Source organism: Monomorium pharaonis, chromosome 6 (assembly GCF_013373865.1).
Source record: "Monomorium pharaonis isolate MP-MQ-018 chromosome 6, ASM1337386v2, whole genome shotgun sequence".
Lineage (NCBI taxonomy): Eukaryota > Metazoa > Arthropoda > Insecta > Hymenoptera > Formicidae > Monomorium > Monomorium pharaonis.
This window is the reverse complement of record NC_050472.1, coordinates 15,085,306-15,106,135: the sequence shown is the minus strand read 5'-3', so window position 1 is coordinate 15,106,135 and position 20,830 is coordinate 15,085,306. Positions and strand designations below refer to the sequence as shown.

At 35.6% G+C, this 20,830-nt stretch overlaps 2 protein-coding genes across 8 annotated transcripts in view; one reads left to right on the top strand and one right to left on the bottom strand.

Annotated features, from left to right (window-relative positions):
* LOC105834792 (CCR4-NOT transcription complex subunit 2) overlaps positions 1-20,830 on the top strand; it is a 182,525-nt gene that overhangs the window by 122,971 nt on the left and 38,724 nt on the right. The window contains exon 8 of one of the 4 annotated variants that reach the window (XM_036288547.1): positions 15,056-15,262. The exons of the other annotated variants lie outside the window; for them this stretch is intronic. The gene's annotated coding sequence lies outside the window, so the exon portion shown is untranslated. Of the gene's footprint in view, positions 1-15,055; positions 15,263-20,830 lie in introns of those variants that run through there. 4 annotated transcript variants of the gene reach the window in all.
* The window catches only part of LOC105840586 (malonyl-CoA decarboxylase, mitochondrial), a 137,086-nt gene that overhangs the window by 80,184 nt on the left and 36,072 nt on the right, over positions 1-20,830 (bottom strand). For 3 of the 4 annotated variants that reach the window (XM_036288543.1, XM_036288542.1, XM_036288545.1), the window contains 3 exons: positions 15,053-15,193; positions 14,684-14,836; positions 10,210-10,363 (listed from right to left, as the gene is read on the bottom strand). In XM_036288543.1, coding sequence (XP_036144436.1) covers positions 10,210-10,363; positions 14,684-14,836; positions 15,053-15,193 — 448 coding nt within the window. The remainder of the gene's footprint in view (positions 1-10,209; positions 10,364-14,683; positions 14,837-15,052; positions 15,194-20,830) is intronic. The other variant, XM_036288544.1, reaches the window with a different exon arrangement.

The following is a 20,830-nucleotide window of genomic DNA, read 5'->3' as shown; positions in this document are numbered from 1 at the left end:
TCTCTCTCTCTCTCTCTCTCTCTCTCTCTCTCTCTCTCTCTCTCCCACAGACAAATCTTGTTTGTCTCCACAATCCCTTTTGCCGTTACTATTAATTTTTTAAATAATTTTTTTGCCCCATCTACCCCCACACTTGAGTAATTGGAATAAACTTCACAATAAGCTTACAAAGATCTCTTACCCCGAACTATTTTAGATTTAATCAAACATGTGAAAAATTGTTATTTCTGACAACTAATAATCACGAAATTATAATTCCACGTAATACAATAAAAACTAAAATGTTATTTTTCCGACAACCTAATTGCTGTAAAAATTTTTTTCCCCTTAAATTAACAATATTATAAGTCATCAAGAAATAATAATTATAATCATGATAATAATAGAAAAACTTTTGTAAATTATAAAGATTATAACGTAATCCCAATATTAAACATTTCATCACAACTTCAGCGCTTAATTTATTTTTAAGAAAATGTTAGAATAAATATCTTGTTAGTATTAAAAAATTTAACAGTGTACTTAAATTTTTTAACAACCTATACCCTCTCTCTCCTCGACTAAAGATTATACCTGATCCAGTTTTGAATTTGACATGTCTGATAACAAAATCGCAATCAGCAACAAAAAAAATCTTTATAAACCAATTTGGATAATTAGGCGATTGAAAGAAATATTTACATACAGAGAAATCGAAGATAAATTTTCCCTCTTCTAATCGCCATATTGGATATCGCCGTCTTGAATTAAAATATGCTCATACGTACATTTGAAAGTTTATAATGCATGGATGCAAGATTTTCACTTCTCAGAGATATTTCCATCCGTATTCCATGTGTAAATATTGATTAATAAAAAATTTTCAGTGAAAAAAATCAACTCTTTTTGTAAATAAATTAACATAAATTGTGCAATCGTATTTTTGAGAAATTTTTACAACAAATATTAAAATTTCAAGAAATTTTACATAAAAAAGAGTTAATTAAAAATTTTTTTAAAATTAGATTTATAGTATAAAATACCACTAAAAAAGTCACAGAAAACTATCCGCTTGGGACTTAAACAAGCGGAAGATTAAAAGAAGATACGAAGACATAAAGGTGATAGGAGAAAGATTAACAAAAATTTTCAGTACGACGAAAAGAGTAAGACGGGGATGTGCGATGGATCCATTGCTTTTCAGTTTGTATATAACAGTGTTAGATAGATATACGCGGAAGAGAAATAAGAATATATAAGTATATAATGTAAATATAAAAGGTTATGAGAGGATATAGTCACTAGCGTACGCAATATGGTTATTTTGAAAAAATAGTAAGGTTTAACGGTCATAATGGATACACTTACAAGGGAATGGACAGAACTCCCTCACCGATTTTAATGAGCTTTGGATATATTGTAGAACATAAAAAAATATTACATCCATATTTTTTTTAGCGGCGTATCTCGACGTTTAGAGGTTGAAACCCCTCGAAAATAACGGGTTTTTTTGTTTTTGGCGAATATCTTTGAAAATATAAGGTTTATGAAAAAATGATTTATACAAAAGTTTTATGGTATTTTATACTCTTTACAATAGTATATTTAGATTTTTCAAAAATTTCAAACTTTTTAATTTACCTACCCCTCTTTTTCAAAATTTTAAAAATTTTGTAAGGACAAAAATTAAAGAACATTAAAAGCCAAATCCATCCAAATATAATAATATATAAGTTCCGTCATTCTCAATTATTGACAAAACGAAATGATAATCTCGTGCTATAAGCACCGCGCTAGAAGTTGCGTTATTTCTTTAGTCGCGTCACATTCAATAACTGCCTCTCCAGCGTATATTTTTATATTAGAACATAAAAACTTTAATTACATAATACTCAACGTATTACACGATATAAAGTATAAATGCATATATAACAAAAGTAGCATATATATAGTATACGTATGTGCGTACGTACATTTTCATTGTTACAAATGCGAATATAGATTAATATAAAGCAAAATATTTTTTTAATATTTAAAACTACAAATACAATATAACAAAATATATAATATTAAGAGAGAAATATAAAATATAAACTGCAATAACTATTTGCATAGTTATATTGTTTACACTATATGCACATAGCACACTCTGATAATAAAGATAATATAATTATATAATTTAATTTAAGAGTTTGAAAATACATTTATACAGATATATATATATATATATATATATATATATATATATATATATACACATTTTGCAGACGACATGGGCAAATAAGTTTAATATCAGTGTTGATAGACCGGCCGGTTGTTCTCGCGTAGGCGCAACATATGAGGCTTCAGTAAAATATCTATTAATAATAGAAAGGCGATCTTCGGTCCCCATACAATTTTTTTGCAAATTTATAAAAACGTTAACACTTTTTATATATTTAACACGCACGCATATATTTGCATATCGTTTACATGTTATTTGTGTATATATATTTAACATAAATTAAGGAATTAAAAATAATTTGCATTTAATAATAAAAATCAACTTAAAAACGAAAAAAAGGTAAATTTTTGGAATAAAACATATATTTAAATTAAAATAAAATATTTTATTTGGCGGAATTCATACAGAATATCGACATTGGTCACAAGGCTAAGGAAAAACCGCCAAAAAATCTTATCAGTATTCATCAAATACGATATTTATAAATTATTCTATTTAATACGAGAAAATATACATGCATGTTTAATATATAAAAGGTGTTAACGGTTTTATTTTACAAAAAAATTGTATGGGGACTAAAGATCTCCTTCCTATTAAAAAGATCTTCCTTTTAATGAAAATGTACGTACGCACTAACGTATATGTATTATATTTGCCACTTTTTTTGTAATATTACGAAACAGTCAAATATGAAAGCAAACTTTTTTGATGTTTCTAAAGGATTTCAGAAATATTGCATTTGCAATTTTATAAAAACATGAAGCAAATACATTTCTGAAATATTTAGGATGAAAAATTATAATTAAAATGTTAATGAAATATTTCTATACTATTTCCGATCGTTACAATATTTCACCAATGTTACATGCCGTGTGGGATGCTACTTTTGTTATATATATGCATTTATGCTTTATACCGTGTAATACGTTGAGTATTATGTAATTAAGATTAATCCGTTTTTGTGTTCTAATATAAAAATATACGCAAAAGAAGCAGTTATTGAATGTAACGTGACTAAAAAAATAACGCAACTTCTAGCGCGGCGCTTATAGCATGAGATTACCCAGGCAGCAAGCTCACGTCATTTTGACGTCCCAAAATGGTCATTTACTGACTATTCTTGACGTCACGAAATGACGCCCTTATGACGTTAAAATGACTGTCGAATGTCACAAATTCCTGACGTCATGAAATGTACCGTATTTTGACGTCATGGAATGACGTGAACAATATGTTGTCAAAAAGATCTGTAAAAGATATCCTGTTTCTGAAAATAATAACATATATAAAGAGACTTTTAAAAGATAACATATAATGTCAGAATGTTAACCAATGCGTCGTTTTTTGAGAACAGAAAGATATCATGAAACTGATATCTAAAAGATTTCTTAAATCGGATATCTTTAAACTGCAACTAAAGAAAAATAAAATAAAATAAAAATTTCATTTTTTTTAAATTATTTTTATCAACAGCACATACTAAATTTAGGACAAATTTTTATTAATTAATTAAATTTAAATTATATTATTTTATTTTATTCTTACTTGCCGCTGGTAGGTTTGAACCCGGGACCTTAGGATTGCGAACCTTGTACTCTAGCTGCTACGCCAATTTGACTCATCGATATGGGTACTAGTTATTGTCTACATATACCTATATGTTATAAACTGACGCAATTATATTATTTTTTATAAAAGCAATTAAATTTTGCAAAACATATTAAAAATAAATAGCATTAATTTATTTACTTATTAATTTCATTGTTAAATTTATCTTTTTCCATAACCTTAATAATAAAGGAATAACATTTTCAAGAAACTTAAATGAAATTCTTCAATGAGATATCTCAAAGACCGCTCTTAGTAGACGTCTCTGATAAATGTTACCATTTTGACATCATTTCCAAGATATCTAATGTTTTCTTAAAAAAGTTTTCTTAAAGTTAAATATAATATGCTTATATAATATGCTTATGCCTTACGCCTTAAATCTCATTGTAGACACTGCTTTAGACCGTGTCTAAAATACGTCTTAATGACGTCTTTATGTCCCGATTTTGGATGCGTGCTGTCTGGGAAAATAATCGTCAGATCATGACTGAAATATGACTACGAAATGACGTCACATCATGACGTCAATTTTAGGTTCATGTAAAAAAATGGTCATTTTGACGACATATGACCAGATATGACCATTTTGGGACGTCAAAATGACGTAGGCTTGCTACCTGGGTATCATCATGTTTTGCCAATAATAAAAAATAATGGAACCCATATATTATTATATTTGAATGGATTTGGCTTTTAATGCTCTTTAATTTTTGTCCTTACAAAATTTTCCAAATTTTGAAAAAAGGGGTGGGGGTAGAGTAAATTAAAGTTTGAAATTTTTGGAAAATCTAAATATACTATTGTAAAGAGTATAAAATACCATAAAACTTTTGTATAAATCATTTTTTCATAAACCTTATATTTTCAAAGATATTCGCCAAAAACGAAAAAACACGTTATCTTCGAGGGGTGGTTTCAACCCCTAAACGTCGAGATACGCCGTTAAAAAAAATATGGGTTGTGACGTGACAGCCGCAGGCTGCTGTCCGTCACAAGGCCCTGAGGGCCCTTACGCAATAACATCACGCGGGCCCTGCGTCCTCCCGCTCGGGAGCGGACGCAAAAGCGTATTCTCTGTACTTTTGTGTGTGTGACGTCCCACGTGCTGTCCATTTAATTACGTGTTAAGATTTTTGCGAGCGTTATACCGCGGTTGCGGCGGAGATCGGTGGCTGTGAAGATCTCATTGTAGTTGTCGGACGTCTCGTCTCCACGGAAAATCTTCCCGGAGATTGCAGAGGAACGGACAACGAGGGAGTCAAGGAAGACCCTTTTTAAGCGGGGGTCCGCAGGTAATGCCGCCCTTATCTTGCCTACCGTTTGTGCCATGTTAGAATTCCGATACTGCCGCTGAATCACGCTTTCAGGATCCAGCGACGGCGCGCGAGGCCGACATCCCGACGGGGCGACTGCAGACCCGATACCGCGGGAAGTGCGGCGAAGGAATCACGACAACTCCAGATCCGCCGACGCCCCGTCGAGGAGGAAATGACGCCCCGATGGCGGAGGATACGCCGGGCGAAGAGAAAAGAGTCGGCCGCGCAAGGAAGCGCCAGGATTCCCGTGCCCGGGGCCCATAAACATCGACCGCCGTGCGTGGATCGATCAGCCGGCGACAGCGTGGGCACCGCGCTCTGCGCGAAAATCGATTTTCGCGAAATCCGCCAATAAGGGCCGGGAACGCCGGGGGCAAGGTGGGGCGCGCCGCCGAGCGGTCCCCGCGAGATCCAGGATTCCTCACTCGTGCTGCGGACGTATTCCTAAGAACTGTGCGTGCGTTCGTGAGTTCCCGAGACGAGTGTAAGGAAGGACGCAGGGGCGACCGACATCCCGACCCGGAGGAGGCCACGAGAGGAGAGTCGAAGTGGTGAGACGAGCGTCACGCATATTGTAAAGCCACCGATTTCGCGGGTTGGGCGAGCCGCGAGGAAATCGCGTACTTGTCGCAAAATCTCTCGGCGTTTATGAGAATCTCGAGCTTCCGGATTCAACGGAGCTTCGTCGTCTCGCCCGATCGCGCCCGTCCGCGTGATTTCGCTACGTGCCGTGTGTTTCTGAATCGTTTCGCGTTGCGTGTGCGTCCCGATCCGCAGCCGAGTCAATTGTTGTTGCGTCCGGTCGTCGTGTCGCGGGTTATTCCCGCGCGGTATCTTGTCGCGTCGTGGAAGATTTTGTTCGTCAATGTTGTAAAATTTGGTCGATCGCACTGTGACTGCGAGCCCTTCGGGGAGTATATTCGGATAATTGTCGACGCGTTTGTCGTCTCCCGCCGTGCGGGAGAAGCCTTAGTAATCATCGCGCTTATCTTCGCGAGAATCGTTCGAGCACGGGAGAACACGAGTCCGTCGCATGTCGCGCGGGCTCGGAGTTGCGATCCGTCCCGTTCGCCCTTGGCGAGGTCACCCTGACGGAAGTCGGCGTCCCCCCAACGGCGCCGAGTTAAGCGTAAGACAAGTCGGAGAGTTCCCGCGTACGCATCATAACCCGCTCGTTTAACAGACCGTTCTCGAAGAATTTGATATCCAGCGGACACCCGCTGATAACGCGCGCGAGCCACCACCGCTCCGCAGAGTCGGTAGTTTCTGTAATCTTTACGATCAAATACACTTGTTATTTTTATTTGTTACATCTGTGTCGTACAAGCAATTCTCTCGCCTTCCCGATTCCATCCGCCCGCACCGAACCTCCCCCTCTACCATTTGAGGGCTGAGCAGCTGGATCTCGGAGCCGCTAACGCCCCGGTCGCCTAGCGTGCGCCCGTCTTTCCCGAGATTCACGTCTCGAAACATTGGTTTGCGAGTTGGTGCACACAGAGTGGTACGCTTAACGTACCTGGCGCCCAACTTAGTGTTGCGTCGGGAAACCTCGCGAGGATAGCCGCCCCGATACCCGGGCGGCTCAGGGCCGCGGCCAGGGACGGAGGCGAAGTTGGCCGTCGCTCGTGAGCGGCGGTTACAGGGTCTAATACTTTTTCATGTTCTACAACATATCTAAAGCTCATTAAAATCGGTGAGGGACAATTCTGTCTGTTCCGTTGTTAGAAAGGTTTAAGATTTTAAAGAAAAAAGAAGGAAAAAAGTTAGAGCTAAATACGGAAAAAGACAGTAAAGGTGAAGATATTCAATAGGAATAGAAAAGAAAAGTTAGAAAAATGGGAATAAAAAGATAAGGAAATAGAAGAGGTAAAGGTTTAAAAAATCTTGATGTTACGTTTAATATTAGGTGTACTATCTTTGCTTTCGTCGTTTTCTAATAGATGGCTGTAGCGGTAAGTGGTGTCGAAATAAATAGATCGTAGACATCATACAATAAGCTTAGGCATTTGTAAACATAACGCCATCAAAATATTAGTCGATTTGTGTCTGTATCATAAAGTTATTCTCGATTGAAAATGTTAGCTTACGAGCCAAATTCTCGTCATTTGCGGGAGGTTTTAATTTTTTGCTTCAATATGAAGAAATCTGCGACTGAGGCTCATCGAAAGCTCTCAAATACGTATGGTGAGGCCGCTATTAGTGAAAGAACGTGCCGAGAGCGGTTTCAACGCTTCAAAAACGGTGATTTTGACGTCGAAGGCCGGCATGGCAGTGGAAGAGAAAAGGTTTTCGAAGATGCAGAATTGGAGGCATTATTTGTTCAAGACTCGTGTCAAACGCAAGAAGAATTGGCAGGATCATTGGGAGTGACTCAACAAGCCATTTCAAAACGCCTGAAAGTCATGGGAATGATTCAGAAGCAAGGAAATTGAGTACCGTACGAGTTGAAGCTGAGAGATGTTGAACGGCGTTTGTTTGCTTACGAACAGCTGCTTGCAAGGCAAAAACGGAAGAGATTTCTGCATCGTATTGTAACTAGGGACGAAAAATGGGTTCATTACGATAACCCCAAGCGCAGAAAATCATGGGGACTTCCCGGCCATGCTTCCACATCGACGATCAAACCGAATATTCACGGTTCCAAGGTCATGCTCTGTATTTGGTGGAACTAGCTCGGCGTAGTGTATTATGAGTTACTAAAATCGACTGAAACAATCACAGGCGATCGGTATCAAAAGCAATTGATGCGTTTGAACCGAGCACTGAAAGACAAACGGCCGCAACACGATAAAGATTTTGCAGCATGACAATACTCGACCCCATGTCGCAAAGCCCACCAAAACATACTTGAAAACGTTGAAATGGGAAGTCCTACCCCACCCGCCGTATTCTCCGGACATTGCTCCTTCTGACTATCACTTGTTTCGATCAATGATACACGTCCTGGCTGACCAGCACTTCCGTTCTTATGAAGAAGTGAAAAATTGCATCGATTCGTGGATCGTCTCAAAAAATGACTAGTTTTTTCGACGCGGGATTCGTATGTTGCCAGAAAGATGGGAGAAAGCAGTGGTCAGCGATGGACAATACTTTGAATCGTAAATGTATAATTAGTTTTTCACAATAAAGCCTCGAATTTCGAAAAAAAAAAACGGCGGAAACAAAGTTATACATCTAATATAATAAGGAATTATAAAGATTACATAAAGGAGCTAGGAAAAAGAAAAGGTATTCAAGTCTCGAGATTATAGTTTTATGATTTTATAGTCAAAAGGATAGGGATTATAAAGATCACTTATAAAAATGATAAGAAAAAGGAAAGAGGGCAGCGAATAATGTATGGAGTCTAGGAAAAAAAATTTGTAGAAATAATTTTAGTAGTAGAAAGTGGAAGAAATGATTAGAAAAAAAAAAAAAAAAAGTTTATGTAGAAAGGGCAGTAGATAGAGTAAAGGAGTATAGTTTTAAATTAAAGTAAAAGAAAAAAGGCTGTAAATAGAGTAAAGATTGGAAAATAGACAAGAAAAGACGAGAAAACTGTTTAATAGGATTAAGTATTATATGTAGGATTCTTGGCTATTGGATTGTTGAAGAGAATAAAGATTACTAATATATGATTCTTGCGGTTATAGCGCAATAAGATATGTTATGATATTAAATAAGGCCATATAAAGGGTCAGTTAGGATAGAAAGATAGATGAATAAAGGGATGGAGAGATGAATGTTAGGAAAGATTGTAAACCAAGTCCCCTTCTTGGCAAATGTAATACTGAAGAGAATAAAGATTCTACTCTAAAAGTCAAATTTATTCATATATAATAATATATAGATTCCACCATTCAATTTTGGGCAAACAAAATAATAATCTCGTGCTGTAGGCGCCGCGCTAGAAGTAGTGTTGCGTTATTTCTTTAGTCATGTCACATTTAATAATTGCCTCTTCTACAATTATCATACCTATACCATACGATGACAGAGATAAAATCATCTATTTTTATATTACGCATCACGACACTATTTTAATTCTCTTTGTAATACTGTACACATCCCTACATATGTTGCTTTTATTTATGATTTATATCGTGTAATACGTTGCGTATTATGTCATTAAGATTAATCCGTTTTTATGTTTTAATATAAAAATATGTACAGTAGAAACTCCACATTACCACTCTCCGATTTATTGCGTTTCCCCTCAATGCTTTCTTTATTGTCTCACTGAAGGAGAAATCTATTTCTCTACAATGCGCCCTACTGCGCTGCCGCGCATTATCGTCGCGCAGTTTGCTCACGCCGTGTTCGCTACATGCTCTCTCCCACTCTGTCGATAGAAAGAGGTTACTTGCATTGCCACAATTTCACTCAATGACCACGACGCAAACCCTCAAGACCGTAACAGTGCGGAGCTTCTACTGTACATATTTTTATATTAAAACATAAAAATGAATTAATCTTAATGACATAATACGTAACGTATTACACGATATAAATCATAAATAAAAGCAACATATGTAGGGATGTGTATAGTATTACAAGGGGAATTAAAATAGTGTCGTAATGCGTAATATAAAAAATAAATGATTTTATCTCTGTCATCGTATTATGGTATAGGTATGATAATTAAAATATGTACCTATACAATTTTTGAGAAAGTTTGGTGATTAAGGTGAATCAATAACAAAGTGAATTACGACAAATATTCTCCAAATACACACAATCCTACATAAAATCTAGAATTTAGATGCCTTGCTCTCCAAATTAAAACGCCGTTTTAATAAATGACTTAAGAAAATTATGAGGATCTTTATGGAGATTATTTCTACAAAAGTTAAGTCAATTCCGTGAGGGGGGCAAATATCTTATAGACCCTTCTTCTTTAATTTTACTTCAGTTCTTAAGAAATTTACTTTGTTATAACATTTCATTAAAAGCAAATCTTTAATTTTCTAAAAACATTTAAGATTCAATTTTCATTATTTGGGACACTGTTAATGATTGAGCCATTTATCCTAGCTAAAAGCTAAAATATTCTATCCTAGTTAGGGTAAAAATTTAGAAAATAATTTTTTGGTACTCAACCTGGTATAACGTCACATAGTGCCGTATGCAACACAACAATAGGTTCTCTCGGCATTGATGGATGCATGAATATGTAACATCTTCTGTATGGTCCAACTCTGCGTTTTAAGTCTAACCAATTTCTTATAGGATGTATAGCTTCATAATCAGAGATCTTTGGATTTAGAATGAAGAACAAGTATGAGAAATCAGTCAGAAATGTAAATAAAAAATTGAAAGTAGATATACTTGGAATAATTTATAATGAAATTTTGATACTTTGATGACGTTTTGTCAAATTTTAGGTTTATTTAAAATATTTTAAATAGTAGTTTTATTAAAATTTTATTAAAATCTCTATTTAAAATTCACTAGATTCAATAAAATGTTAAATGTTAATTTTCATTACAGTAGATACATTCTTTCGTTCAACTTTATTAAAAATTTATTACAATTTCAATAAAATATTTTTAACCCTAGAACATGCACAGGGGTCTCTGGGACCCCAGAGCGATTTCTTCTTCTTATTGCTTCGTCCACAGCACTGCCCGAGATCTCGGACTGACGGGGGAAAAATGTTTGTTAGTTATACTATAACCTTGAACGATTGCTGGCGTCAATCGTCCTGCGGCAACAAAAACAAACAAATATAAACTTTTGCTTGGGGTCTCAGTGATCCCAAAGCGTAATAACGCTACTTTTTTAACAAATTAAAAACATACAACTTTGCAGTTAAGTTGATTATCTTGTAAGTATTATCATTATTGTTGAGAATTATAAGATTTTATGTACTATTATATTGATACATAAAGGGTGTCACATTTTAACTTGGACAGCAAAATATCTTAAAAACTAAGCCCCGTATACAAAAATATTTCAGACAAAAGTTGTATGGTTTCAAGGGGAACATAAGATGGTACCATTGGTTTTGACCAACAAACCTTGAAGAGTTTGTTGAAGGTCACGTGAAGGTCACTTTCAATTTCTTAAATGGAACGTACCTTTTCTCATTACATATTCTTGTAGCTTATCTCGAGAGCTTTCCAAACCACTATAATTAAGTGTACTTCTATCAAGTACTTTTCAAGTTATGAGACCCCAAAATAGTACTTTGCAGTACATTGGCACAAAGTGCAAAATATCTTGTATGTTATATTGTTATGGGATCAAGTTGATTCTTACGTATCATTCAGGTTGATTTGATTGACAAAAGCAAGATCGAGGTCTAGCCAAAGCAAGATCGAGGTTGATACCTTTGTGGTCTGCAAGGCTTCCAACGAAGGGTTCACGAGTCAGACTTGATGTTCGTAACTTAAGTGTTCCGTGACTTAGGTAAAAGTTGTACACCGCTCAGTTTTTACACCGCCCACATGGAACCGTACAATCCATAATGTGTCCAAGTGAATGCCACTCGTTACGTGAACGTAGTAGAATTCCGTTCTTTTTGGGGTACTTGATTAACGTGAGTCTCTTTGCCTCTCACAATCTGCTAATTTAATATTGTTAAATTACCAATGCATTTCAAAAAATATTTCAAAAATAGCCGATAATATTCGCTTTATTGAATTGGTTATTTCGAGATTCCCGTGAAAGGGTATGCGAGCAAGGGCCACGTGAGGAAAACATAATTCCTTATCGTTTTGCAGATTCTCATTCATGATCGATAACTACCTTGTCAACTACCTTGTATTTGAATAGGAAGTTGTGTACCATGACAGGCTATACACCAAATGAAATAGTTGATATTTTGTTAGTTCTTGGCGAAAGCCATAGAAATTACAGAAATACTTCACGTCTTTATGATCAACGTTATCCCGATCGTCGTCATTCGGGACCGCAACAAATTATAAATATTGAGAGAAAATCTCATGTAATAGTAAATCGTCGCCAAAGATTGGGAAACCGACAGCGAAACCGAAACATTAATAATAATGACCCAAGGCTCCTTGTTGTTTTGGGTATGGTTCATTTGAATCCTCACATTAGTACTCAGCACATCGAACGTCAATTAGGGATTCCTCGATCAACCGCTCATGTTACAATCCGTTGATTATCATCCCTACCATATTACACTTGTTCAGGAACTGAGTGAGAATGATCGACTGTTGAGAGTCAATTTTTGTAGGTGGGCCCTGAATATATTAAATAAAAATCCAGATTTCTTTTCGTTCGTTTGTTTCTGTGATAAAACTACATTTCACAGTACTGGCAGTCTGAATAAGCATAACAGTCATTACTGGTCGCCCGTTAACCCTCAGTGAATAAGAGAGCGAATAAATCAGCACCGATGAAGTCTTCACGTATGGATAGGAATATTAAATGGCTATATTATTGGACCACATTTCTTTGAGCAAACGATCAATGGTGAAATGTATTTGGATTTCCTCCGAAACGACTTACCTGATTACTTGGAAGAAATTCCCTTAGATGTTCGACAAAGAATGTGGTTCCAACATGATGGTGCTCCTGCCCATCACTACCAACGTGTTAGCAGATTTCTTCGACGGCGGTTTGAGGATCGTCTGATCATCCGCAACGGTCCAGTATTGTGGCCTCCAAGATCTCCTGATTTGAACCCTCTTGATTTTTACTTTTGGGGATATGCAAAAGATTTTGTGTATCAAATAGCTCCAACAACAAGAGCTGACATGATGGATAGAATAAGGAGAGCTTGTCGTACGGTTACGCAGGAAACACTTGTAGAAATCACACAAAATTTCAGGCAAAGATTAACTTTGTGTTTGAATAATCAAGGAGGACACTTTGAACATTTTATAGTCCAGATCTTGCTTTTGCTAGCCGGATCAACTTCGATCTTGCTTTTGCTAGCCGAATCAACCTCGATCTTGCTTCTCGATCTTGCTTTTGCTAGCAGAATCAACCTCAATCTTGCTTCTCGATCTTGCTTTTGCTAGCCGGATCATCTCGATCTTGCTTTTGTCAGTCAAATCAACCTGAATGATACGTAAGAATCAACTTGACCCCATAACACACAAGATATTTTGCACTTTGTGCCAATGTACTGCAAAGTACTTTGGGGCCTCATAACTCGAAAAGTACTTGGTAGAAGTACATTTAATTATAGTGTTTTGGAAAGCTCTCGAGATAAGCTACAAGAATATGTAATGAAAAAAGGTACGTTCCATTTAAAAAATTAAAAGTGACCTTCACGTGACCTTCGACAAACTCTTCAAGATCAAACCAATGGTACCATTTTATGTCCCTTTTGAAACCATACAATTTTTGTCTGAAATATTTTGTATACGGGGCTTAGTTTTTGAGATATTTTGCTGTCAAAATTAAAATGAGACACCCTGTATATGTATATATATATATATATATATGCTCGAAGGACTCTTATAATAGCAGATTGGCCAAAGTTTGTAAATAATGCAAAAAACACATCGCTTTCGTTTTAATAAAGTAATATCGCAATTAACATAATTCGGACGTTGTAATTGTCTATATCGTTGTAACTATCTATATCGTCTTCGCTGATTAAATTTTCAATTGTTAAGCAATTAAAAATTTAATCAGTGGAGATGATTTAGACAGTTATGTATAACGCCCGGATTATGTTAATCGCGATAATACTTTACGAAAACAAAAGCGATGCTTTTTGCATAAGAGAAGACGACCATAAAACAATGATTTATTGCTTAAAATGTCTACGTGCTATGTGTACTAATCATGTTGAAAAGTCTGTTTACAATGTTCCGTTGATCTGCCTTAATATTTTCTTAAATTTTGATTAATTAATAAATGTATTTTTTATATATTGATGTGTATATACTTTTATTTTGTCTTCCATTTAATTACATATTCGAAAAACATGCGTAGCAAAGAAAACCTCTTTTGAAAATCGGTGATTTTCAATATGCAAAATAATTATACTTTTTTAAAAGAACGCATCACGTTTTTTTTTTCTTAAAATTTGAACTTTTCCTTCAAGAAACTGTACTTTAAAGTTGTCCAAAAGTCATATTTTCATTTTTTAATCATGAAAAAAGCAAATTTTCTTCAATTTTGTCACAAGCTCTTCCTTATATTTTTGTTTATAATTTTTTTTTTAATTCTTTAAAATATTTTTTCATGTAAATTTCTAAAATTCTAGAGATTCTGACAAACAAAACTAGACCTCGAACGTTTAAATCCGTTTAATTTCTAGGAAATCGCACCTGTTTGAGTGTTCATAAGGTCTTCAGGACCCCAGAGCGGGTTTATGAAATTTTTTTTACGTGCGTGTTCTAGGGTTAAATATTAAAAAATAATTTTTTGTTAAAATTCTCGTTAATGTATTTGTTTTTCATTAAACGCAGAAAATAATCTTTTAGCGTAAAATAAGATAAAAATTAAAAAGCGCCAAGTTCTTGTTACATATTTACTAAAAATTATATAAAATTTATTAAAAATCAAGTTCATCAAAATTTTATTAAAATTTTACTATTAAGGATATATAATCTAAGATAAAATATAAAAACTCTAAAACAGTTACTTTTTGCAATATATCGCATGCACTTTCCCAAGTTATTCGTTCCATTTGTAGGAAACCCACGGAGAACCAGAGTAAGAGCAAATCTCGCAAAGTATGATTTAGTTGTTGTATTACTACACTTTCATCAGTATCCTTTACTTCTGACATCATTTCCTAACAAATATAAAATAATAATAAAATAATAATTTTAAAATAATAAAATAATAAAATAATAATTTTAAAATAATAAAATAATAAAATAATTTTATTTTATTATAAAATGCCTCTAACGTATTTTATTTTATAATAAGATTAAATCGTCGAATCGATACACCATGTCACTATGGATATGTGAGCGTGTATATACAAAGATTTCTCTATTTTGCTTACCAGAACATCGGTTCTTAGATCGACCAAGAACTTGACACCATGCTGCAATCTTCCCATAATTACGAATAACCAGTGATAAGCAGGCATAAGGATGTTTTTCAAAGTTCTCTCGTAAATGATCATCTGTCGTTCATTTTCAAGCTACAATAAAAACTAGGACATAGATACTTTGTACAAAAATGATATACAATAAAAAATAACTCATCGAAACAATGTCGAATCGATATTTTTCGACTATTTCCTTCCCAGTCAGCAAACAATATTTATAAAATATTTACAAAATATTTATTTGAATATTTTATAAATATTTATCAAAATATGTTATAAATATTTTTGTGGCCTTAGATTTGACCGATCATAAAGATTTATCATAAATATTACAAAAATATTTATAAAATATTTATGAATATTTAAAAAATATTACTACAAATCTTTATGTTTATTGACCACAAATATTGTATAGAATATTTAGTCTATATTTCAATAATACGTTGAATAAAGATTTTTTTCTTCATGTATATAAAATATATATAAAATATTTATATAATATTTTTAAAAAATAAATAGAAATAAATATTTATAAATATTTATCATAAATATTGTGTGCTGTCTGGGTTAGATCATACTGGACTGCGCATTGCCATGTATGAATTGCTGAGTTGAGATAAAAGAACAACATTATGATATAGTGACATATATACATCAAACTATAGCGTTCGTTGCTAATTTCTAACAATTACATTGTAACATTTTATGCAAATTATTATTATAGATAAAGCTATCATTACGACATTCAAGCTCTATTAGTTAATATCTTAAGGATGTATCGGACTGAAGTTCAAAATGGTACAAAGTTGCTAAAAAAATTTGTGAAATTGTTCTTTTAATTTCCCTAATGTACGGCAAAAAATTGAAAACGTATCCACTAAACGGTTGCTGAGTTATAACTATTTTAATTTTCACTGATTTTACATGGTATCCTTTTCTATTTTATGGAAAAAGACGATCTTGACGGATGAAATAGCTAAAAAAATATAGAAGAAATAGTACCAGCGTTTTGAATTTTTTTGTACATCTAGTATATGAATAGAAAACAATATCTGCCAAGTTTCAATTGTTTTCACTATACCGTTTTAAAGAAATAAAATATAACTTTAGATAATTGTGCATTTTTACTGTCAAAAGTTTAAACTCATAAGTGAAAAAAATCGCAAATACGTGAAAAATACCTTTGTAAGAGTAAAAATAAGACTCCAACCATTGTTCAAATTTCTTACATCTAGATTTACCATGCGTTAGGCGTAGATATTTAAGTATTTCAAATTTCATGCACTTTTGTCTAAGATTGTATGTCCGATACACCCTTAATTGTTAACACATAGTATTGTATATATCCGCAATTTTAACAACAAAGTATATGAAAATGTGGCAACGCAGCACTTGGCAATGTTTACTCTGTTGAAAACACACTGAGACATATGTTTCAAATTGTAAATTGCTAACTCACAAATACATGGCTCTGAAAAAATATATCACAAAATGCTTACGCACGCGTAATGCAAAGGGGTAGGGGATACGTGGACATGTATTATATGAATGTGTTAATACATATGTATCGATATACAAAGAGTAAAAAAATCAATCACAGGAGGGAACTATCAGTTAAGGTACAATTTACTAGGGATGGAAGTAGTCGAACAGTCATCTTAAGTATCGACTTTTGTGACATGCACATCAGCATGTTTCCATGCGTGTGTGTCTTTGTGCGTATTGTTTATAAATATACATATTGCAATGAAAACATTTAATTCTGGCGCCAGCAAGCAACCATCTTGAGCGTTTACTTTGGCTACGTTCTGATGTTACTGCCAGTACTGAAAATCTATAGTATACGTAACAAAAATCATAAATTTTCAGTACTGGTAGTAATATCAAAACAACCTTTATATACATAACATATCCATCTTCATCGCTAAAACCAAATGCGCTCTCCTGTGATTCTTTATTCTTTGTCAGTACACTCATCTATACATAATATCACCACATAACACGCCACATGATCATCCTATGCAGTACAATATGGGAGACCGGAGCTAACCCGACCTCTAAGTAAATCCGACCCTCTTTATTATCTCAAAAAGATAATCACATATCGAAAAAAGGAAAATGCCATTAAAGGTATTGTTGTGCCGCTCCGTGTACGTTGGAGGTCCGTCCTCTGCCCGGGGCCTTCGCACCGCTGGTCTCTTATTGTTGAAGGCACTTTGCTTATTCGAAAGTGTATTTCTAGGGGTTCAATGAAGCACTCACGATTTAGATAGTATGTACACTTTATTTTACTAAGTCACTTTACGCGACAAATTACTTTTACAGTTAACAATTACGCGACCGCATTACTTGACAAATCGATTTTTACTGAGCCTATCTTGGCTCCGATCTTGCCTTCCCTTTTATCCCAGTTTTCTGGGTTAGCAAGCATCCTTGCCGATCAGCGTTCCTGCTACTGCAAGGCTGCTGCATTCGAATTCTGCTTATCCTATTCTAATTGGGAGAGGTTCAGTGGCGCACAGTACAATTGGACACGTTGCAATTGCCCACCGTGCTATTAGACACGAAACATTACGCACCGTTTAATTGGACACCGTTCGATTGGACACCGTTCGATTGCGCATCGTTCGATTGCACAACTGAACAATGTGCAATCGAACGATGCGCAATCGAACGGTGCGCAATCGAACGGTGTCCAATCGAACGATGCGCAATCGAACGGTGCGCAATCGAACGGTGTCCAATCGAACGGTGTTCAATCGGACGCTGTCCAATCGAACGATGTCCATTCGAGCGGTGTCCAATCGAACGGTGTTCAATCGAACTGTGTCCAAACAAATTGTGCGCAATTGAACGGTGTGCAATGTTTTGTGTCTAGCACGGTGGGCAATTGCAACGTGTCCAATTGTACTGTGCTCAAATGAAGGCCTCTCTTCTAATCAGGTCGGTGCGCTTCTTTTCAATTGTCGCGGTCGGCGTTGCACGATTTTACTATTTGGTTACGTATTACAATTCGCCGAATGCTTATCCGCTTACATTATTCGGTTATGAGATCGGATTACGTAATCCGGCTCGTAACATCCTTTCCCTTTTGGAAAAAGGAATGAGGGTGCAACATTTTTTTGTTACATTTTTTGTAACAAAAAAAATTTTTTTTAATTGTGTTTTTTTTAGTAATACAGCATTACCTCATCTCTTTGTCCTTGATTTTCGCTTGTCGCTTTACTTTGTTTGTGCGTTTTACCTCCTTTTGTTCGCCAAGTGATTATTGCTATCGCTATTACTATGATTATTACAATGATCCCTATTCCCGTAGGATGCAAAAAGTATTTGTTGGTAAATATGTTGTTATTGTTTTTTTCTAAGATATCTTCCACTTCTTTTAGACTTAAACTTAATTTTGTTAATTCTAAGGGGTCTCGTATGATTTGTTTTATCGTTTCTTCTATTTTTGGGGGCTAAACTCGTTTTTGTATTCTCTCGGTTAATTGTATTTATAATTATGTAATATTTAGTAGGTAGGTAGGTTTGTATGTAACTCGTTTCGATACATTTTTGAGTGGTAAGTGTGACGTATGGTGTGGTTAATTTACAGTAATTACTTAAATTTATTTTTCCTGTTCCGTTTAATAAAATTTTTTCTTCGGTTGATTGGTCGCATCTTATACATATTTTTTGCGCGGATGGCGTCGAATACAACCACGCGTTTAGTTCCGTTAATGTTATCCATATAGTAACGTTGGAATATATGTGTTGGTGTGTGCAGTGATTAAAGTGCCCTAGTGTCTGCGTGTATGTTTGCACCTTGCATGGTGCGTTCGTCTCGGCGTAGTACGTCGGAAAATTTCTTTTACACGTATATGTGTCCCTTTCCTTTATATACAGTTTTCTAAGTCTACCTTGTCTATTGTCTTATATTGGCGGTTCTTTTTATCTGTAAAATAAATTACCAGCTAATAACTGGTAATTTATTTTTATTCCTACAAATACATTGTTATTTATATGTATAAGTAACGGTTTCACTTTAATGAGCTTGTACGTCGGATACGCTATGATCAAAAAGTGTAGTATTATATATATATAAGGGTCTGTATATTTCGCCACTTTTCTAAATTAATTTTGAAAGGAAAGTGCTGTCCTTTTGTTAGTTGCGCCGTCGTTTCTTTAAGCGTCGTCAGTATTTCTACCGGTAGCAAGCATGTTATTATCATGTTCTTTTGAGCGTACATTAAATGATCCATGATGTCTTTCACGTCCTGCATCAGGTCCGCCATTATCTCTATGAGAATTAAAGTGTTCGTTTAGGTTCGCCTTTTGTATACATTTTTCTAGTTGTGACTCTAGTCTTTGCGTGGTGTTCAGGAGTAAATTGTAGTTGTATGTTAGTACATCTTCGAGTTTGTCAATTAAAAATTTTTACGTGGTATTTTATGGCATGTTTCAGGGCTTTCTCGTTGTTGTGCAGTAATTGCAACTGTTCATTTATTCTTTTTGCATCTTCGTCATCCATTATGCCGAAGTGTTTTGCTGACCGTTCCAATCGCGTTTATTAACCAGCGTCGGCGGTCGTTGCTTCTGTATATTCCTTTGAGGTTCGCGAGCAATGTGATTAGCTTCGCGTTATCCTTCTCTATTATTCGGAGCATGTTCGTACACGTCTGCTGTACATTACCGATCGTGCCCTTGCATTGATGCTCTAGTTTTTCTAAGTACCCCTGAAGGTGTTAATGTCTTAGTTTAAGAGCCTTAACATCCGTTTTTATCACTAGTTTCCATTGTTGCGCCTTGCGGTACAACAAAATATTTTTGCCGTACCTTGCGGTGCGACAAAAGATCTTTCGGGATTCGTTGCTGCCCAAGGAGTAGGAACTCGCGGAAAGAGGCGGCTTTTATAGGCAGGGTCCTCAAATCACTCACTCACTGATTCTAAGTTCAATTGATATAAAAGATTTATTTCTCTGTTGTTGTACACTGGTTGCGGTCGGCGAAGGTGCCGCGTCGTGTTACACTAGATTAGATACGGCGCGTGACTCGGAGTTAACGCGTCGTCTCGTTGCTCGCTCGAGACTTGCTAGCGGCTAAGTTCCGAACTCTTAATTCACTCGTGCGGGCCGTACGTATCGGCTTGATTACTATTCACTGATCCCCCTGGCCGCTGTTCGGCAGCGGCTTAAATAGTGTCGCGGGTTTAATTATTAGTGGGGGCATCGGGCCCTCCGCATGACCATATATGGTCATTCCCGCGCGCATCCGGCGCGCGGGAAATATTTGCGAGTTTAGCAACAATTGCCAAAATGCAGGTATGCATTTCCGGTGGCATGATTGTTGCTAAGCTGGCTTCGCTATTTCTTTAAGGTGGCTGGTGCGTTGCCCAGTGCGATGACCGGCCGGCAGTGCACGAGGCATGTGTCACCTGACACCTTGTGATAGCGAGCCTTCCTCGGCGAGCTATCTTATAATTTTAATATTTTATTTCCTTTATTTTATGATATGAATTTATTGGTTGTGAGTGTTTCGCTCACAACACCATGCCGCTCCCACTTAATTTATTTGTTTCCGTATCCCGTTTCTTCGAAGTATATTCCAGGTTCATGACTGAAAGGTGTGAAAGCCAGGTGTCACCCCTCCGGTGCATCTCCACACGCACATGATCCTGCAAGTAAGGATTCAGTTTACTTCCTTTGTGAATTCTTACCTGACCTTTTTTTACTGTTCAATAAATAGTTTTAA